At 26.2% G+C, this 19,848-nt stretch overlaps 1 protein-coding gene across 1 annotated transcript in view; it reads right to left on the bottom strand.

The window, feature by feature from the left end:
- The window catches only part of LOC122848295 (death-associated protein kinase related-like), a 55,044-nt gene that overhangs the window by 11,690 nt on the left and 23,506 nt on the right, over positions 1–19,848 (bottom strand). The window contains exons 2-3 of the mRNA XM_044146271.1: positions 3,947–4,159; positions 3,724–3,862 (exon numbers count right to left, since the gene is read on the bottom strand). Of these exons, the coding sequence (XP_044002206.1) occupies positions 3,724–3,862; positions 3,947–4,159 (352 nt within the window). The remainder of the gene's footprint in view (positions 1–3,723; positions 3,863–3,946; positions 4,160–19,848) is intronic.

Genomic DNA, 19,848 nt, shown 5'->3' on the forward strand with positions numbered 1-19,848 from the left:
TAAAAGCCAAGAAAATAATAAATAGACAACGAAATAAAAAAATCTAATTGATTTAGTAATTTAATTATACAAAGTAAAAAAATAAATAAAAAGTTGTTTAATAATATATTATATTGAAACCGTGTCAATTGAACTCAACTGATTACTTTATGAAAAATAAAAAAAAATTATAAATAATATTCTCGTATCATTATTGGTATATTATAACACACAAAGAGACGACATACATTTACAGTTTATATATATTAACGACGTCTCTTCATGGAGACTCACCGTCTGAGGAATTTCTTCGGTAAACAAATGATATGTTTACTATAATAATAATTTATTAGTCCCGTTTAAAGTGTCATATATAAACGCCAATTGCTAAATGCATTTAAAATTAAATTTTCCATTACAAAAAAAAAAAGAACATACCTCAAAAGTTATTTAAATATTTCTATCGAATTAATGAATTTTTTAAATTATTAGATTATTTCGACTCTCGAAATATCAAAGAGTTAAATATTTTTTTAAAATAGAAAAAAAAGAGTGGCATGATGCTCGATTACTGTAATTACTATTTACTATATATCATGTATACGGTAAATATTAATTTCTATTGCATGAATAATTTTATAATTTTTATAATGTCAATAATAATACGTGTAAGGTGTTAGGTTGGATGATTGGCTGATGTGATCATCATACACAACACTGTCCATCAACATTCAAGTTATGAAATTGTAAAATAGACCGACAAAAAATTTACCACTACTTGTTTAAAATATATGTATTATATAAAATAATTTACTTTTTTTTTTATATATAATATAACTGTTAATTATTATTACAATTTTTTTAATGTTTTATTTCTGTAAATTAATTTAAAGCAAAAAAAATTAAATTCATGGAATTTAAAATTATTTAGGTGAATTGTGATTTTTTATTTGTAATTATTTTATTTTTATATAATTATTGTGAAATATTTATAAATTTATATGGATGAATAAAGAGGTTCATTAGCCGTTTGAAAAAATTATTTTTAGATTCTCATTCATGTCCTGAGATGGAGTGATAAATTAACTCGCAAGTTAGATCTTAAAATTAACATAGAATTTGAGTTTATTATCATAACTGTTTTTAAAATTTAACAGCTTTTTGCACAATTGTTTTTTTTAATTAACTTGAATATACTTGAAGATTTTTTTTTTTTTAAATATTGAATATAGCTGACGTAAAATTAATTCAGGTTTTTTTTTAATTCTTTAAATGTTTTTTTTTTTTTCACAAAATTTCGAGGCCAGTTAAAAAATAAAATACGTTTTTTTTTTTGTGAATTTAAATGAGGCTCTTTGACTCATACATATATAGATTTTTAAAATACAAATTGTTGGCCACACCAGACAACGAATAATTTGGCACACAAAGAATTCACTAATTGTTGAGGCTATATTTAATTTTTCTGGGCCTTTTTGGCGTGTGTTTCTTCAAGACTTATAATATATACTGATGGAATCAACGGAAGTGAGAAATTCATGCATAAAAATAAAACTTTCTATCTATCTATTCGTGTAATACTTTGTTTATAAATATATATATTTTTTTTTCCATGAAACTTGAATGGCCCGAAGGAATATTCTTGTGAATTTTACTCAATGATTTTTTTCTATGATAAATATATTTTAAATATTAAAAATCTTCCGGTTTATTCACAAATTGATTATACATTAGATTATAATTTCTTTTTTTTATAAAATTTTTTATTTAAACAAATTGCTTTATTAACATACCTTCAAGGTAAAAACAAGGTCGCTATATTGTTAAATATTTTTTCTCAAAAATCAATAAAACAAAAAATTATATATTTAAAAATAAATAATTAATATTAAAATATTTCAAAGCTAAAATACGTCAAGTTAAATATATAAATTTAATTTTTTCAACGCATTTTAGTCTTATTTCCTGGCAATTAGTAATGAAATATATTTTCCTCAAGAAAACTCTCACTTGTGTCTCCATACTCCACATATTTTTTTCATTTTAAAATTCAATTTTTTTCATTTAAAATTGTTCTATCAATTTCCAGCTATTAAAAACAACAAACACTAAATTTATCTCAATAATTTAAATACTTAATTGCATCCCATACAAACTTATGAATATTCAAAAAAAAAAAAAATTTAAAATCCCGTTAATTTTAAATTTTATCGAGTTCAAAATTCACAATAATTTATTTACAATTCAAATACAATTTTATTTATAATAATAATATATAAACATGACGAATTTATCAAGTTATTTATCACGAATTAATATACGACCGATATAATCGTATGAATAATTTAAATAAAAAATTTTACGAGATCGAAAAAATTCATTTTCTTTAATGTTTTTAATATTTATTTATTTATTTATTTATTTATTTATTTATTTATTTATTTATTATAAATTAATATACATTGTGTGCTGGTATGATATTAATAACAGTATTCAAAGATAAAATTTAATTACGTAATAGATGGAAATCTTGGTTCTTTATTAAATGGTGAAGCAGCATATAGAATAATTTTTTTTTTTACAACACATGTGTCACGTTTTTAAGTTGCATATTTCAATGAGTGTATAATGTGTCGTGGGATATTATTAATTTAACCAGATTGCCTTGGCTTGCCCGTATCGATTGCTCTGATAATCGATAAATATGTGTAACCATAATTTATTTATATACATCTCACTTACATGTGCGAAAAAAATATTAATAAATTTAATATAACAACAATATAAAGATGAAGATTGTCACTGGTCATTGCCAAATATGTAAAATCATGTGTGTTAAGAACTAAAAATTAACATAATGTTGAAAATAAAAAAAAGACAAAATAAAATATTAATAATGAAAAGCTAAAAAAATAATAAAATTCAAGACGTTTGGTGTCGCCTACTCGTGTCAAGCCTTATATAACTGATGCATTATAAATACGAGGTTAAAAAAAATATAAAAAAAAAAAGGTAATTCTTCTTGGAAGATTCTTTTGTTAATTTTATTTTTTATATTTATTTATTTATTTTTTTATTCAAGCTCAAGTAATTCAATGTCACAAATGACTTCTTCAACACTTGGCACATTCCACAGACAATAATATTGCATATGATCAGCATTTTATCGGAGTTTCAATGTTGAATGAATAACATCAAGAATTTGATGATGTATATAAATTAAAAAATTAATAATTAAAAGTTTTTTTAAATAATATAAAATAATATAATGTATAAATAATTTTGAGATTGTTTATTGGCTGTTGAATTATTTTACCTATTTTTATACACACCAACAATTTAGGTCGTATAGAATGTGCAAGTTGAATTAAAAAAAAAAAAAAAAAAAAAAAGTACAACGTTCAGTACAAGTTGCCAATGTACTCATCTGACTTGAGTCAGTGGGACGTTTGTCGGGGCGTCGCGGCGCCAATCTGTGGTATTTTTTTTTTTTTTTTTTTTTCAGCTGTAGTTAACACTGTCCTCATTAAACCCACAAGCCATTGAAAATTAATACTCGAAGCACTAATTTACAGGTATCAAATTTGCAAAAAAAAAAAAAATGAAAAATAAATTTTAAAAAGAAATTTAAAAAGCGTATACGATCATGTATTTTAAAAAAAATTGAAAATACTTTTTTTTGTAATTCTTAAATTGCAAATAATGATAAAATTAACATATAAAATATTTTAATTTTATTTTTACCTTTATGTCAAGATGTGCAACATTGTGAGAATGAAGGAATGCGATACCATCGAGTATCTGTCTCAAAAGTCTGACAACCTGACGTTCTTCTGGCACCTCATCCCTGTCCAATACCATTTGTAATTCACCACCTGATGCACTGTAATTTAATAATAATAATGACATAAATAATTAATTAAAATATCAATAATATTATAATTAAATATTACATTATAAAACTTACAGTTCAAGTACTAAAACCATTTCTGTATTTGTTTCAAATACTTGATGAAGTGTTACTAATTGCGGACAATGAGCTGCAGCATCCAGTACTGCAACTTCATGTAATGCTTCTGCTTTTAATTCTTGTGCACGTCTTCTTTTTTTTAAAAACTTTGCTGCCCACTGTCTTCCACTTGCTCTTTCTCGACATCTTCTTACTGTTGCATATTTTCCACTGTAACATAAACATTAACTAATTAATTTTAAAAAATTCAAAATTTTATTTAAAAAAAAAAAAAATACATCCTACAAGTATCATCAATCATGAAAAAATTATTTTTTTTATTAATTAGCTCGATGGTTATTCAGTATCATGCTTCATCAGATCATAAAATTGACGTATCATAAAGAAAAAAAAATAAAAATAAATTTTATATTTTTATCCATGTATACCGAGATTCATTATTTGATAAAAATTAAATGGACAATATAAAATTGATTTCAATAAGCACTGTATATAGCTTGCGGTTTTAGCCAATAAATAAAAATATAAAATCCAATTTACAACAAATTGGAGTATATTAAAACAACACCAATAGGTCAATTATTTTGATTGATGATTATTAATTATTATAATGATGATTAATTTAACCACACTTGTAATATAAATCCAAAAAACAAGTTTAAATATTTTTTGTATTTGTATGCTACATTGGTGAACCACAAAGGTCAAATGATATACACAACATATTAACAGGGTCATCAAAAGTCAACCCTCTTGGCCATCAAACTCGGATTAATATCATCAATGTCCATTATAACATATTTATTGAAGCTTTTTTTTTTTTATATATTATGTATGTGTTGTTGTTTTATTTTATTTTATTTTTTTGATACACCTATTGCACTCTGGGATCAACGATGCGGATGGGAAGTTTACCGAGTGTACCTTCCAACGCTTTGAGAAATCACGTCGTGGCCTGCTGCCTCGGATTTCACCACGGAAATGCAAACCTATGAATTGACTATTTGGACTATTCGGGCTGCACGAGTTCGTGAATTCCGTGTCGTTTTGCGTTTTTAAAATTATTTTTAAAATTATTTTTATATTTTAATCTAGACCATGTTTAACACGAAAATTTTTATTTGATACAATTTTTTTTTATACCCTACTGCTGATTAAAAATATAAAAATTAATTTTTCATATTAAAAAAAAAAATAAATATAAATTATTTGTATAGGTTTAGTAAAAAACATGTTTATAATGTGAAAAATAATTGGTTAAATTCTTGAGATATTACGTAGAAAATAATAATGAGGTATTAAAAATAAGGAAATGTAGTTGAGAATTGTTGTTGTTATTGTTGTAACTTGTTTGATTTTGTTGTTGAATTTATAAAAGCTACAGTAGCGCGACTATCACAGCTACTGGTCAACAAAAATTCAGAAAACGTGACTGTGTCCATGAGCGCGCATCTTTTTTTTTCAAGGACTAATATAGTATATCTGTATATCTATAAATTATATACATAAACATACAGTAATAGATGTCGTAATTTTATGGAACTCTTCACTTGCACCCTGGTGCAAAAATAATCATCGTTGTTGGTAGTTATAGAGATAGACTCTATGTGGTTGTTTCGATGCGGGAGACTAAATAATAAAAGTCAAGAAGACTATGTAACCAAGCACCCTGTTTACTTGAAGCTCAATACTTGCTAGAATTAATAGCATTCTTTTAACTTGCTGCACACACAGATACATTTGTTTATTAAAATAATATAATAATAGCCAATGTTATTTTAGGTTGTATAAAGAAAAAAAAATAAATTAGATAACATGTTGAGTCAATTTTTTACTTGTATATTTAGAATTTATGTTTCAACTTTTAATTACAAGTTATAAATAATAATAATAATAATGAGAGATCATTAGTCTTGAATGAAATCGTCATGGACTTGTAGAGAAACAAGGTGGATTGTTGTGCGACTCTGTGAAATAATTTACTGGAAAGGATGCATGCTTTAATACTAGGCACAACACAATGATGTGGCTGACAGTAAACCACCAGCAATTTAACGCATCAGAAGAGCTGAATTTTACTTTACAAAAAAAAAAAAGAGTTGAAAGACGAAATAAGCATTCGACCTACAAGTCTTTGTTTTAAAAAAAATATATTATTGTATTTATTTTTTTATTTTTAAAAATGATTTAACATCTTCAAACTGACTGACCAGTTGTTCCGGAACTCTGGTCCTTTCGCCAGCATCACGACCCACATTCTCCATGCATATATGATTTTGCAAAAAATATATTTTGAGTACCACATATTTCGAAATACGACTATACAAAATTAAATTATTACATGTATGTATATCGTTGTGTGTTGACTCTGACAAATTTTTTTTCTTTTTTTTTTTTCTTCCTCGTCATAACCGGAACAAAATTCTGTGGTTATACTTTCCATTGGTGAATACATATACAACAAAAAACAACATAATAATTCAGTTGCTGTATAAATTTTTAAAAACGTCATATAATTTATTTATACTTTTAAAAAAATTTTATATAACAATGTAGCTTCAGTGTAGCAGTCAAATGATTATTATCTTTTTTTTGTTTTGTTAGGATAAAGTGTTTGGTTAACTGTGTGAAAGAGTAATAATAAGAAATATCAGTGCCAAGAGATGCCAAGAGATACTTGGTAATTTTGACCTCTTGCCAGTCTGTGTATACATCATCTACATCATAGGGTATATCCAATGACTTGAGTAGGAAGTCAAACAAACTTTAGACGTCAATGTACTCCTGGGAATCTCTGATTCAAATAAATATAAAATTTGTAAATATATATAAAAATTCTATGTTCACTATATCGTATATGCCAAGTACTACTTGCGTTACAATTTTATAAAAATTTATATACTGCATTTTAACAGTCATAAATACATCATAATGTTTTGAAAATTTTATCTTCCGGGTTTATCTCAATGGGGTATCCTGTCGACCGTCAATTGCGCAGACTTATGAAAATAATAATCTTATATTAGTTTATCCACAATGTTGGTAAAACTATATGTGGCTTGGGCGCCATAACATCAATAATATGAAGAAAAAATAAAAAATATTAAATGTGTTGCTGCAGAAAGCGCATGTACACTTTCACCTGACGCCTCTTTGAAGATTCTGAAAGGTGCATGGTCTCTATATGATGACTTTTCTTGTTGTTTATATTACATATATCTCTATATAACTTGACTTATGAACTTAAATATAAAATAAATAAATAAATATATATACAAACTATCAGAGAGTATATCTTTAGCAACAATCATCTTGTTTATCATGTCTATGAATCGCATATTATATTTTTACTTGGACCAAATGGCTTGGTAATTTTTTTTCAACAATATAAACGTCGAGAAGCATTGATCCTACAAAGCCACTTTGTTTGTGATGATCATCATCATCATCATAATCATCACAAGGGTAAAAAATAAAATGAAATTTCTTAAGAAAAATTCATAAAGCACATTGATTTTAGGAAAAGATCTCAGCAGCAGGTGTGCCAACATAAAATATCATAATTTTCTTCCCACGTTGTTGTTGAATTAAAACTTGATATTTTCAAAAAAAAATATAAATGATTTTTCTACATTCATCAATTGACCTTCCTGTATTGTCCAATGATGCGAATCTCCGCTTAGTTGATTTGTAAAAAAATAATAAAAATTTTCTCTTCTTCCTCTGAAGAAGCGAAAACGCGTGGCAGGATTCATTTAATTCATGATTCTAACGTCGAGATAGATTATATGTGCAAGTTTAAATGAGACAAGTTGTGTCGCTATATAGTGTTTTCCCACGAAACGTGCTAAAGGGATCTCGATCACTTGGACAGTATATATTTAACTTGTGTTACTTGGTATATAAAGAAGGACCATGGTCAACCTTCAAGTTCGACGAACGGTTGGTCGTTTAACAGTGTTGCATGTTGTTGTTGTTGTTGTTGGATATAGTAACAACAGCAACAAAGATCAATGACCGACCCTAGGCAAGCCAGTAACTCTAAACTCTATTTTCCAAATGAAAGACAAGTCGACCAGCACCAGGAAATTGTCTTTTGTGTTAAACGCACTCAAACTGTGCGGTTTAACTTGAATTATCATCATCATCATTTTATTTTTTTCATTTCAATCTTTTCTTTGAGCATTAATTTCTTTCATTTGTAACAATTTCTTCTATTTTTGTTGATTGGTTTTAACACATTGACACAGATGAGTCAAAACACAAATCATTGCGCAGGCATTATTTTCTGATAGGTCATGCGAGGTTATTGTTGTTTGAAAATTTAAATTTATTAAAATTTAAACACCAGAATTAACAGACAACATGATGACCCTGATGACGGTGTTTGTATCTATTAACTGTCATCTTGACACAATTCATCAAGCACACACTGATGCAATATCAAAAAAAAAAAAAATTAAATAATTCAATCAATGAAAGTACAAGCACATGCATATCGTTACATCCCGACAATCTCATTATTTATTATAATTATCTTTTCAGGTGGTCGAACAAAATAAAAGTTAAGTGAATGACTATAGGCTTGGTTTAATTTCGCAAGTACGTTATAACAAAACGATCTCGTAATGATAATGTTAACGAGAATTATACAATTCTAGTGTTTCATAAAGTTGCACAATTTGTATAATTGTATTATTTGCATTTAAACATAACCTATATGAATATGTAGTTTATGTCTGTGCAGTGTGCACAAACCACGAAACAAATAAAAAAAAAAATACTATAAACAATAGAAAAATACCAACAAAGAAATAATAATAATAATAAAATTATGTTTAGACATAGATTCTTGTTGATGTTTGTTTTAATTTAATTGCCAACAAATAAAGGCCTCGTTTACAATTAATGCGACAGTGAGAGGTTATAGTTGGTCTTTAATCTTTATGCGTAACATGTTAAACCATAATGAGATAATTAGAAGGTTGTTACTTGTTAGTGGTTGGACCACTTGTCTACAACACCACAAAATGGTTTTAATTTATTTTTTATATTTACAACAGTTACTGACAATTTAAAATTCATTGATGAAAAAAATTAATATACATTGAAGTTCAGGAAAATTTTGAAGTGTTTCAATTTTTTTTTTTAGACTTGCTAATGGTATTTAAATAATTAAATTGTAAAATTGTTTATATGCAATTGTTTAATTATTTATTTATATATAAACAAATGAAGTATTTAAAAAGTCAGCTACATTTTCTTGTAAATGATTTATTTTAGTTATCATTTACCGAGAAATATATTTATGAATTTTTGTGTATATATAGAGACATTTGATGGAGACTTCCATATAAATTTTTTGTATTATTTTTCATTTCTGTAAACTCAGTATTTTTGTAGGAATATATGTTCTTTCTCTGTTATGTAAATACATCAGGTATACAGTAACATGAATAGCGGATGTTCCAATGACGTTTATTTCTTTAGGTTTTCATATATTCTTATTGAGTCACGCCTTATTCCTGAATAAAAGCCTGAAAAATCCCGCTGAGTAAGTATATACACACGAAAATTCTTCGAAATTATAGAAGAAAAAAAAGCCCCAATTCTTTTGAATAATAATATTTTTGTTAACCCGGTGTACGTTATAAATACTTTGACAATTATGTAATTAATGATATCCGGAATTTAATTCATAAATCAAATACCGTATTTTATATCATTTCATTCATAATATAAAATTCTTGTGAAAATTTGTAATTTTGTAAAAAATAAACGGTATTAAATTTCACGCCGTTATGACAAAGTGGATATGACATATGACATGCAGAGCTATTATCTAGTCAATAATTGGGTGCATTCGTGCACAACAATATTAACAACTCACAACATCCTTCTGTACATGCAACACTCAAAATTGCAGTAAGCAAAAAATATAAAATCAATATATAAATTAGCTTCAACAAAAAGTCTTGCTGAATGAAAGACATCGCATGTCTCAAAGTGATACCAAATTTATAAATAGAAAAAAAAAAAAATCCTTTTCTGTTGTCCAAAATGCAAGAAAAAAAAAATTAAATACTAATCTTTGAATGAAAAAAAAAAAAGAAATTTTTCTAACTTAAAAAATATCAAAGATCGTGAGAAACACTGTGAAGGCATATACAAAATAACATGATCCAATGAATATATTTACATTCAATTTGTGCTATTATTATTATCAAACTTTAGTGGTTCAATGATTTTGTAAATGAATTTTAAAAAATGTGTGAAAATTTAAATGATAAATTTTGCAACATGTTAAGGATTTAAGTAGGATAATTAAAAACATTTTTTTATTATATAAAACGTGTTGATTTGAGAGCGTAATTAGGCTTTGATTTCATGCAATAATTATCGATGAATTTAATCTAATGAATTCAATGCAGATTGTGCAATTTATCATGCAGAAAAATAACGAATCAAATCATTGATTTGTAGAATAAATATTAGCTGAATTGAATGAAGAGTAGATTGAGAAAATTGAAAGATTAAAAATTGATAAAAAAAAAAAAATTATTGAAAATAGGGAATTATGATTGGTGGTGCGAATGATAATAAAATATTTAAAGATATCTGTAACATGCGACCATCCGTGAACAAACCCGTCGTCGTCGTGACTTGGCAAAGGTTTTAATTAATTTAATTTATCGTCGACAATTAATGAGAATAGTAAAGCGTTGATCTAAATTATAGTTTCAACATTTTACTATATAATTTTATCCAACATAATTTTCCCATCATTTTTTTTCTCTTTCTATTTATCAAATTACATTATAATCAAATTTTTATATACTTAAATTATGATGATTAAATGATTTTACATGTTGTGAAATTTATATTTTTTATCCCGTTAAATTTGTATTGTTATTTTTAAAAAAAAAAAAAAATACAAAGTGTTTTTCAATCTTGTTTCGGAGCAAGGAGCACGAGCAAGTCACGACGTTGACAAAGAACAATATGTATAATAAAAATAAACTCAGTGTATGTGACTAAAAATGACAACTCACGACAAAGAAAATATAATCAGTAAAATGTCTCGAAAAATTTATCATTTTACAATATTTTCTATGGATATGTAATAGACCACTTACAATATTAAAACCACTGTTTTCTATTGAGACAAAAAAAAACCATAATCTTCGACAATAATAAAAATTGAAAATTATAACAAATAAGACAAATATAATCACGAAAATTTTAAACAGTCACGAAACATTAAATAAATAGAAAATAAAAAATAAAAACTGGCTGATGAGCGAGAGCGGAAGTAAAGTCTGTTGACCTCTAAATGAGAAGAGTAAAAAAAATAGTAAAAAATAATAATAAAAAAAAAAAAGATAAATAAATAAAAAAGATAATAAAAATGAGTCTACATGTGGTAGAGTTAAAACTGGGTGTTGTGGTTTACAAAACTTGATGATAAAGTCTATTTAAAAAATAAAAAAAAAATTTGTGAAAAATAATAGATGCAATTTTAGATGGTGGGAGGGTGAAAGTTATTGGTTAAAAAAAAAAAAAACTATTTTTATGAAGGTGATGGCCTCGGCAGTGAAAACAACACCCACCATTTTTAAACCAAATGAATTTCTTTCCCTTGTAAACCGTCATCAGGATTGACGATCATTTCGTCTCACCACACTATTTGCATAGTATAATGAGACGACGACGACGACTACTACTAAGACTCTCGTTATAAAAAATAAAAATAGATTTTATTTATATTTTTTCACTTGGATTAAATTGCAGTTGTCGAGTAATTCAATGTTTTTTTATTAAAGAAAAATAAAGTTTCGAAACGATCGTATTATAAGCATTAAAAAGTGACTTTTTTGAAATATTTTTTCTTTCATTATTTATATTTTTTCTCATGCATAATTTTGAAGTGAATTTTTCACATCAATATATATAAATGTCAAGAAATTTTCCCTCATCAGTCAGAGTCATCAGCATTATATGTATTTTTTACTTTTTTCAGCACAAGGTCGAGAAAGGTCAAAGACAAGGAAGAACGGAAGTAAATCGGTATATACCATTGAGATATGAATCAGAGTAAAAGGCGGCTCTATTACACACATGAATACACAAGTACATATTCTATTGTATATACGAAAAAACCACACACGATGTTTAGAATAAGGATGATGCTTTTTTTGTAAAAACCAATATATTGACTGCGGAAAAAAAAAATATTGTATATATTGTAGAAAAAGAAATTTACAAAAAGAAATAATGTTTGTTACTTGGAGAGACAGTGAATGGATTAGGTTTAAACTTAGCAAGCCAAATGAGTTCGAGGTCACAGAGCGTGGAACGAATAATATGATTTTGTCGTTAGATTAGAAATAATAAAAAAAAAATATAACCGTTATATATACCGTCAATGTTTAATGTTTTGTATATTTTTAAATAACTATTGATGTGTACAGTAGATTTTCATGATCAAAGTTAATTTAAATAATTTTAATTATTATAATTATTTTATGACCGTGTCATTTAATTAATCAAAATTACAATTATTCTAAAAAAAAAAATAAACCAAAATTTCCAAGAAATTTTTTTAATAATTAAATAAAAATTGTATTTAAAAAAAATTTTCGACAAATTATTTATCTACTCTTTTGCAAGATTTTTAAATAAATAAATTTTATTAATTTTAAAAATTTATAAATATTATTAACTATTGCAAAAATTAATTTTATAAATCTTTAAATTTTTTTTCAAGCAAATAATTTATTTTTTCTATCTGAAAAGCTTTTTAGAAATATATAAATTTTATTAACAATAAAAGTACGTAATTTAAAAATACAACAGACGTATCTCCAGTATGATTAACAGTAAAACTCTTTTTTTTTTTTTTTTATTTTCATCTGTATTTATAAAAAAGGAAAAATTCTTTTGAACAAGCTTATTTGGCACTTATACTTGTTTATACCTTGCCGATGTAATTTTTTATATAAAAAAAAAAAACAACAGTATTGGTAGAATTTACTGACAATTCTCTTTCATTTGTTGAAAGTAAAAAAAAAAAATAAAAAGCTATATTTTTATATTTTATATAGTTGTGCGAATGACCGCATCATAAAAGAGTTGGATGTGACTGGAGTGGACAACGTCGTCGTTGCAGTAGTTATATATCGGGATATGGATGATGAGCGCGAGGAATGCGATTATTGCCAGAGCTTAAAGATGAGGACAGTGAAAAAATAAAATAAATAAAAAAAAATAAATATAGAAAGGAGTATTTACAAGTGAGCATGGCAACAACACATAACGATGAAAAAAATAATAAAAATTGGGGAGGAGTCTTTAAGACATGTAATGAGGGAGTCATTATCTTGAAGGAGGTCCTCTGGTATTGGATGATAATGCTTAATGGTCAATATGGACTATATATATAGCAAAAAAGATCGAACGATATACGATTGGATTGAAGATTGAACGGTCAATAAACTTCTCAAGGACAATCACAGATTATAAATTTTTGAAGATGTCTTTTTACGTATATACTTGCTCATTTTTGACATTATTATTATCATTTTATTTCATCAAAGTTTTATTATAATTTTGTGAAAATTTAAATTTAGTATATAAATTTCAAACTGTCATTGTTATCATGTAATTAATTTACAATTTATTTCTTTGATATAATTTGATTGATATTAATTTAAAATATCAAATTGTTATTTATTTTTATCCGCAATACAATTTAAAAAGTTTAAATTTTATTTTTGATATATATATTTTTCTAGGTCAAAATGTTGTAATTTTCATGCTGGCAATGGAGGTCTTGAAATTGACAATGATGTTTAAGCAAAGTAGCCCGATAATGATGACCGAATTGAAATTCAATTTGGATAAAATCGTGAGGAGGTCTGTAATCAAAGTATAACGACTGAGTGAAAGCTCAGTGAATATCTCATTTGAATTGGATGGCTCACGAAGTAGGTAAGTATATTTCTCATCAAGCAAATAAATATACATAACATCGTCGCCAGCTGCAGTTGATACATTGATGAGAGACAAAAACAATATATATATTAAAAATACATAATATAGATATCACACGTTGGTTTTCTAAGCACTCCTTGTCTATGTCTTGCTGCTGTTAATGATGATGATGATGATGATGATGATAATGATGCAGAGGAGTTTAAAAGAATCTCACTATAAGCCAGACAAATATCCATAAACGTCAGTAAAGTGTTATCTTACGCCTTCTTTGAATGAATCATAATTAGTTTTAGAATATGTCGTTGCAAAAATTCAAAATCAAGGTGTGTCAAACACCAACATTTTTAAAATGACTCGTCCAGTGTGTCCGATTAGTATGTCAAAATAATAAACCATAGAAAAATTATATTAATTTATGACTCATACTTGCAGAGTGTGTCTCAAGTTTTTCATGACTACTATATATTAAAATAAATATTCCCATCGAAATAAAAAAATTGCGTATTATTGTCAAATAGTATTCAACTCGATCCATACACACACTCACATGAGACTCAATAAAATTGTAATAAAATAAAACATTGTTGTATCAACACTGTGTCAGTATCAACAGCATGAATTTAAATGATAATTTTTTTTTATAATGACTGGCCTCGAGACTTTTCACATATATAAATAAATATATTTTTTAAAGAGAAAGATTCAAAAATTTATCAATGAATTTTACCATGTGTTTTTTTGGCCTCTGGTGTGTGGCCTTGTCAAGGTAATAAAAAAGTCAAAAAAATAATTTCGATACATGTAAATAATGTGTCTTTAAATTAATAATAAAATATAAAAAAAAATATATATTTTTTACGATGATAAAAAATATACAGTCAACATTGATTCACACCCACGGAAATATTAATATTATACATTACGCCATGGACAACACAGAAGTCAATGAAATGTGTAGGTATATATGAGACAACTGACAAATAAATAAATGTTTTAAATATAGAACGTATATATAAATAAAAATAAAGTACTAAATATATATATGAGATATAAAAATAATAAAAAAAATATATGGCAAAGAGGCAAGGAGGGAGGGATAAATAAAATAATAAAAAATAAAAAAAATAGTAAATATACGTGTTAGTAACCTTTCACTGTAGCAATGAGATTAAGCAATCGAGAAACGCCTTAACTTTGGCTAACGAGTAACGAACACCAAGCACATTTGCTCAACAAATATTAAAAGTATTTTGCTAAGATAAATAAGATTGAAAGCCGACTTTATGTCGATCGCGTTTTCAAATATTTTTTTATTTTTTGCAGTTGTATACTTTAACTAATGATTGGCATGATTTTATAGTCTTCCGACTGTTAATTCAATACAATTGTGTAATTTAATGTATTTATCTTGTTATATTATTTTTTTTATATAGAATGAGATTTTTTAATAATGGCAATTCATCATCAGATATAAAAACCGACAAAATATATATTACACAACAAAAGATATATGGTAGTTTCAATAATTCACTTGGAATTTTGAATAAAATAAAATATATAGAAAAATATATTTATATTCATTTGATTTTGTATTAATTAAGTGGATTGCACAATGCTATAATGTGAATTATAGTTTTACTTTTTTTACTTTTTTTGCAAACATGATTAATATGTATAGCTATATGTTTATGCCATAAATAGAATATATACTTTGATAACTTTCTCGTAAACTAGAGTAAAGAATTTATTGGAAAAAAAATACTTATGATTTTATAGATACTTGGTGAATAAATACTGTATTCAAATCTACAGTATTTTTTTTTTAAATTGATAGGAAAATTTTTGATGATACTTGAAGACATCTCTTCATTATTGAGTTGATAATATTTCATGACTCTGCATATACATACCTGTAACAAATAAAATTAAAAGAAATTAATTGATAATCAATTGATTAAATTAATATATAAAATTTTAATCAAATTAATTTTAAACTTTTATATATTTTTAAAAAATATTTATGTAATTTTACAAATGTATTTTTATTTTTCAATTTTAAAATTATTTTTGAGTAAATAAAATAGTTGATAAATTTTGAATTAAATTGTAAATAGCTATTAGAGCTATTCGAAAAATTCTAATTACCTAAAATACAAATTAGCAATTTTAAAATGAAAAAAAATATAAATGAAAATCATCATGTATATATGAGAATGAATCTCGGCGACATCAGAGATGAACAAGAGAGTTGTATATTCACATGCGTGTTCCATATATCGTGATTACAAAAACGGGGAAAACCGGTTGCAAAGATGGATCAACATATACATGATGGTTGACCAATCAAGTGCCTACCTATATACATAAATAATAAATATAAATAATATATCTAGAGGGTGATTGATTCACTAAAACAAAATATAATTACTTTCGCATGTGACATATTTTTGGAGTCTTTTAAATACCCACTATGTATATAAACATGATATACATAAACCATAAATATACTGGACAAAATAATGTCATATATGATGATTAATAATTAATCAATAATAATCTTAAATTTATTACTTGAATATTCCAAAAAAAATAAAAAATAAAAATGAAAAAAAAAGCTAATAAATTATTTCATGGAGATACATGAATTAATACAATGAAAATATAAAATTTCAATGTAAAATATTAAATATAAAAAATTAATAAAATAAGGAAGAGAAAAACAAGTTGATGTATTTATAAAAGTACGATGTACCCGAGGCAAAAGGGGGCAAAGACTCTTAAGAGTCAACGGCGCCAGGATTCTGGCTGATCGGCTGATGGCGACGTAATACTTGCACATGAATATACAAGTGAGGGCGAGTTTTTCATGATGTTTTGTGTTGGTAAAATAAGTCAATATATACACATTGAAGATATACATATACAACTTCACCGGGAGTCAACATTCCAGAAGATGTTGGCCGCCAAGAGGACGTTACTATTCCTGGAAAATTCAGACGCAAGATCGTGTGTCCGTTAATCGTGATCATTCTTTTTCTTTTCTTTTTTTTTTCGTAGGTCGTTGTTTGTAAAATGCGAACACATCAGGGTCGTTCTTAGATTGTCGTTTGTATTTCAACACGATATATAAACAACACTTAACTGACATATTTTTATAATGTATATAATATCTTGGTTTAAACTCGACAGATTGGTTCGCAAGTATTGCGTGTCTGCACAATGATTCAGACACTTTTGCGACATACATTAGTTGTAACAATGTTGTAGTATTTATAATAATAATATTATTGAGAATTGACCTTTTCAAATTTTATTATTATTGTTGTTATATGAATTTATGAATTTTTATTTTTTAAATTTATAAACTGATTATATTTCTAAATCCCTTGAAATTGTAATTTTTTTTTTATTATTTTTTTTGATGATGAGCAAATTGTAAGCGTATAATATGCTCCCTGCGGTGGTTAAATTGAGCCAGGGGCACAAAAGCAAAACTTGAAATTGCATATCAATCGGTGCGTGGGATGGTAAGAGAAAAAAAAATTAAATTTATCAAAGAATTTGCCGACTGGATTAAGATGAAAATCACATTGATCCCAAAAATTATTTGCTGATAATAATTTTGAATATTGGATTGTTGAGTCAAACATAATGTTGATGCAATTTAAATTAATAATTAAAATTATTTTAAAAGAATTATATATTTATATTTCATATTATTATGGAGTTTTGAATTTCTCAGCTTTTTTTTACATATTTTTTTTACTGTATTTGCGCCTTTTAAAGAATACCGCGCGCAAGATCTTTAAGTCAATTGAGTTTGAATATATGCTGGCACTAGATATATCAAGAGGATATGAAATAAAAAAAAAAAAAGGTTGAAGGCTTTGAAGCATCCGGCACAAGTTCCAAGCCCTTACATCCGGTGTGGTATTCGAGTAAATGCAGAATAAAATAAAGGAAAAAGAAATGAAAAAAAAAAGCCAGATAATAAAACACACTAATGTGTATAAATTATTATTGTTTAAATAATTGATAATTAATAATTATGAATCACCAATGATCAATGAAAATATTTGTTATTAAATATTTTTTTTATGTGCTTTTGAATAATAAAATAAAAAGGTAAATATGTTAATACAAGAGCCAAATAAGGATTTTGAAAAATAAAAATATTCATATACCGCAACTGTAATGTTGGCACGATTTTTTCAAATATTCAAAAAACAAAAAAATCTCACGACCCTGCGCGGTGGCCTCGAGGATGATGCTTCCACACTGCGTGGGTCATATGGTAATTTTAAAATAATAAAATAAAACACACAAACACACTCACAATACGCCCAAAATACAACTACATTTTTTACTCAAAATTATTTTTAATTACGAAAAAAAAAAAAGAAAAGAAGAAGAACGAAATGGTAGAGATCATATTCTGAGAACGTCAAAATTTCTACTGCTTGAAATATATTATTTTACCTTTGGATATATTCAAGCCCTTGAGGCACACCAATTAATATTTCCTTGCCACTAAATAAATTCAAAAAATAAATAACAGTCATGCAGATAAAAAACTCAGCTCATAAAAATATATTTCTACAAAAACTACTATTTAAAAAACAAAAATTAAATCTGATTTCTAGGAAAATCTTTAATTTCTTTATGGAAAAATAATTTTACGAAAATTTCACCTGTTGATTATCGGCAACATCATAGAGAACAACTCGATAACGTAATCGACAATCGACATCCATTATTGGTAAAAATACAAACTTGATTTTGAACCAACTAAACCACATTTAATGCGACACCATATTAATCAATTGTACTAGACGCATGAACAATTTAAAAATATAAAAAAACAATAGAACAATCTATTCAACAATCAAGAAATAATATTTAAATAATTTATTAATATCCAATGATTCATCAAAAGTTATTTTTAAAAATTTTGATTCACCACAAAACTATTGAATATTTCATTTTTGTTCTGATGATGATGATGTTGATGATTCACTGTAAATTGTCAAGTAGAGATCAATAAAACTAATAAATCATATGAAATATTAAAATTCCAGTTAATGGATAGATAAGTCTGGTATTTTCATTGAGTAAATTCACATGAAATATAATGTAAATGCCAAGTTGACGCATTGCTTAATGCTTTTAGAGCCACTCTCTGCAATATACATTAGATGAGTTGACTAATAAATGTTCCACTCATCCAATCTTGGAATATATGCACACATTTCTTGCATTCACATCAGGGTCAATGAATGTCGATCATTCATTCTTAGTATACAGACTTTAATATATATGCATCCACAAGAACGTAATAGAACACATTAAACACCCGCCACTGTCAGTAGCACATCCGCTAAATTCATTTTCCTTTGAACTCATCCGATCGTTGCGGCAAATTATTACAAAAAAAAAAATAAATGTTTTTACTTTCATAGTCGCTTTTCAATTTCCAACTTTAATTATACCTTTTATTCAATGAAAAAATTATGTTTATAATTTTTCTTTTTTTTTTACTATTATACAAAACGTTGAGTCGAAATGAAAATTATTTCCAAGCCCCAGACTTGTCGACGAATAATTTTTTTTTATTTTCTACTGGAGTGCTTCTCACGTGACTCATTCACCCCCGCTTGTTGCAGATATGCATCAAGCGTGACCCTCCCTCCATATGCACAGTGCATTTTAAAATATAATATGCATTCTTATTGTTGTTGTTTTTTTTTTATAGTTTTAGTTTTTTTTTTGAACCGAGTGACTGAATGTATTTACAAATATGCGCACAAACAAAGCTAAATGATCCGGCGGTACTACACATTGTGCACCTTGTGACTCAACCAGAGTCAGTAACCTTGTGTATGATTTTTTATTCTCTTTATTTC

This window comes from Aphidius gifuensis, linkage group LG2, assembly GCF_014905175.1.
Source record: "Aphidius gifuensis isolate YNYX2018 linkage group LG2, ASM1490517v1, whole genome shotgun sequence".
NCBI classification, from domain to species: domain Eukaryota; kingdom Metazoa; phylum Arthropoda; class Insecta; order Hymenoptera; family Braconidae; genus Aphidius; species Aphidius gifuensis.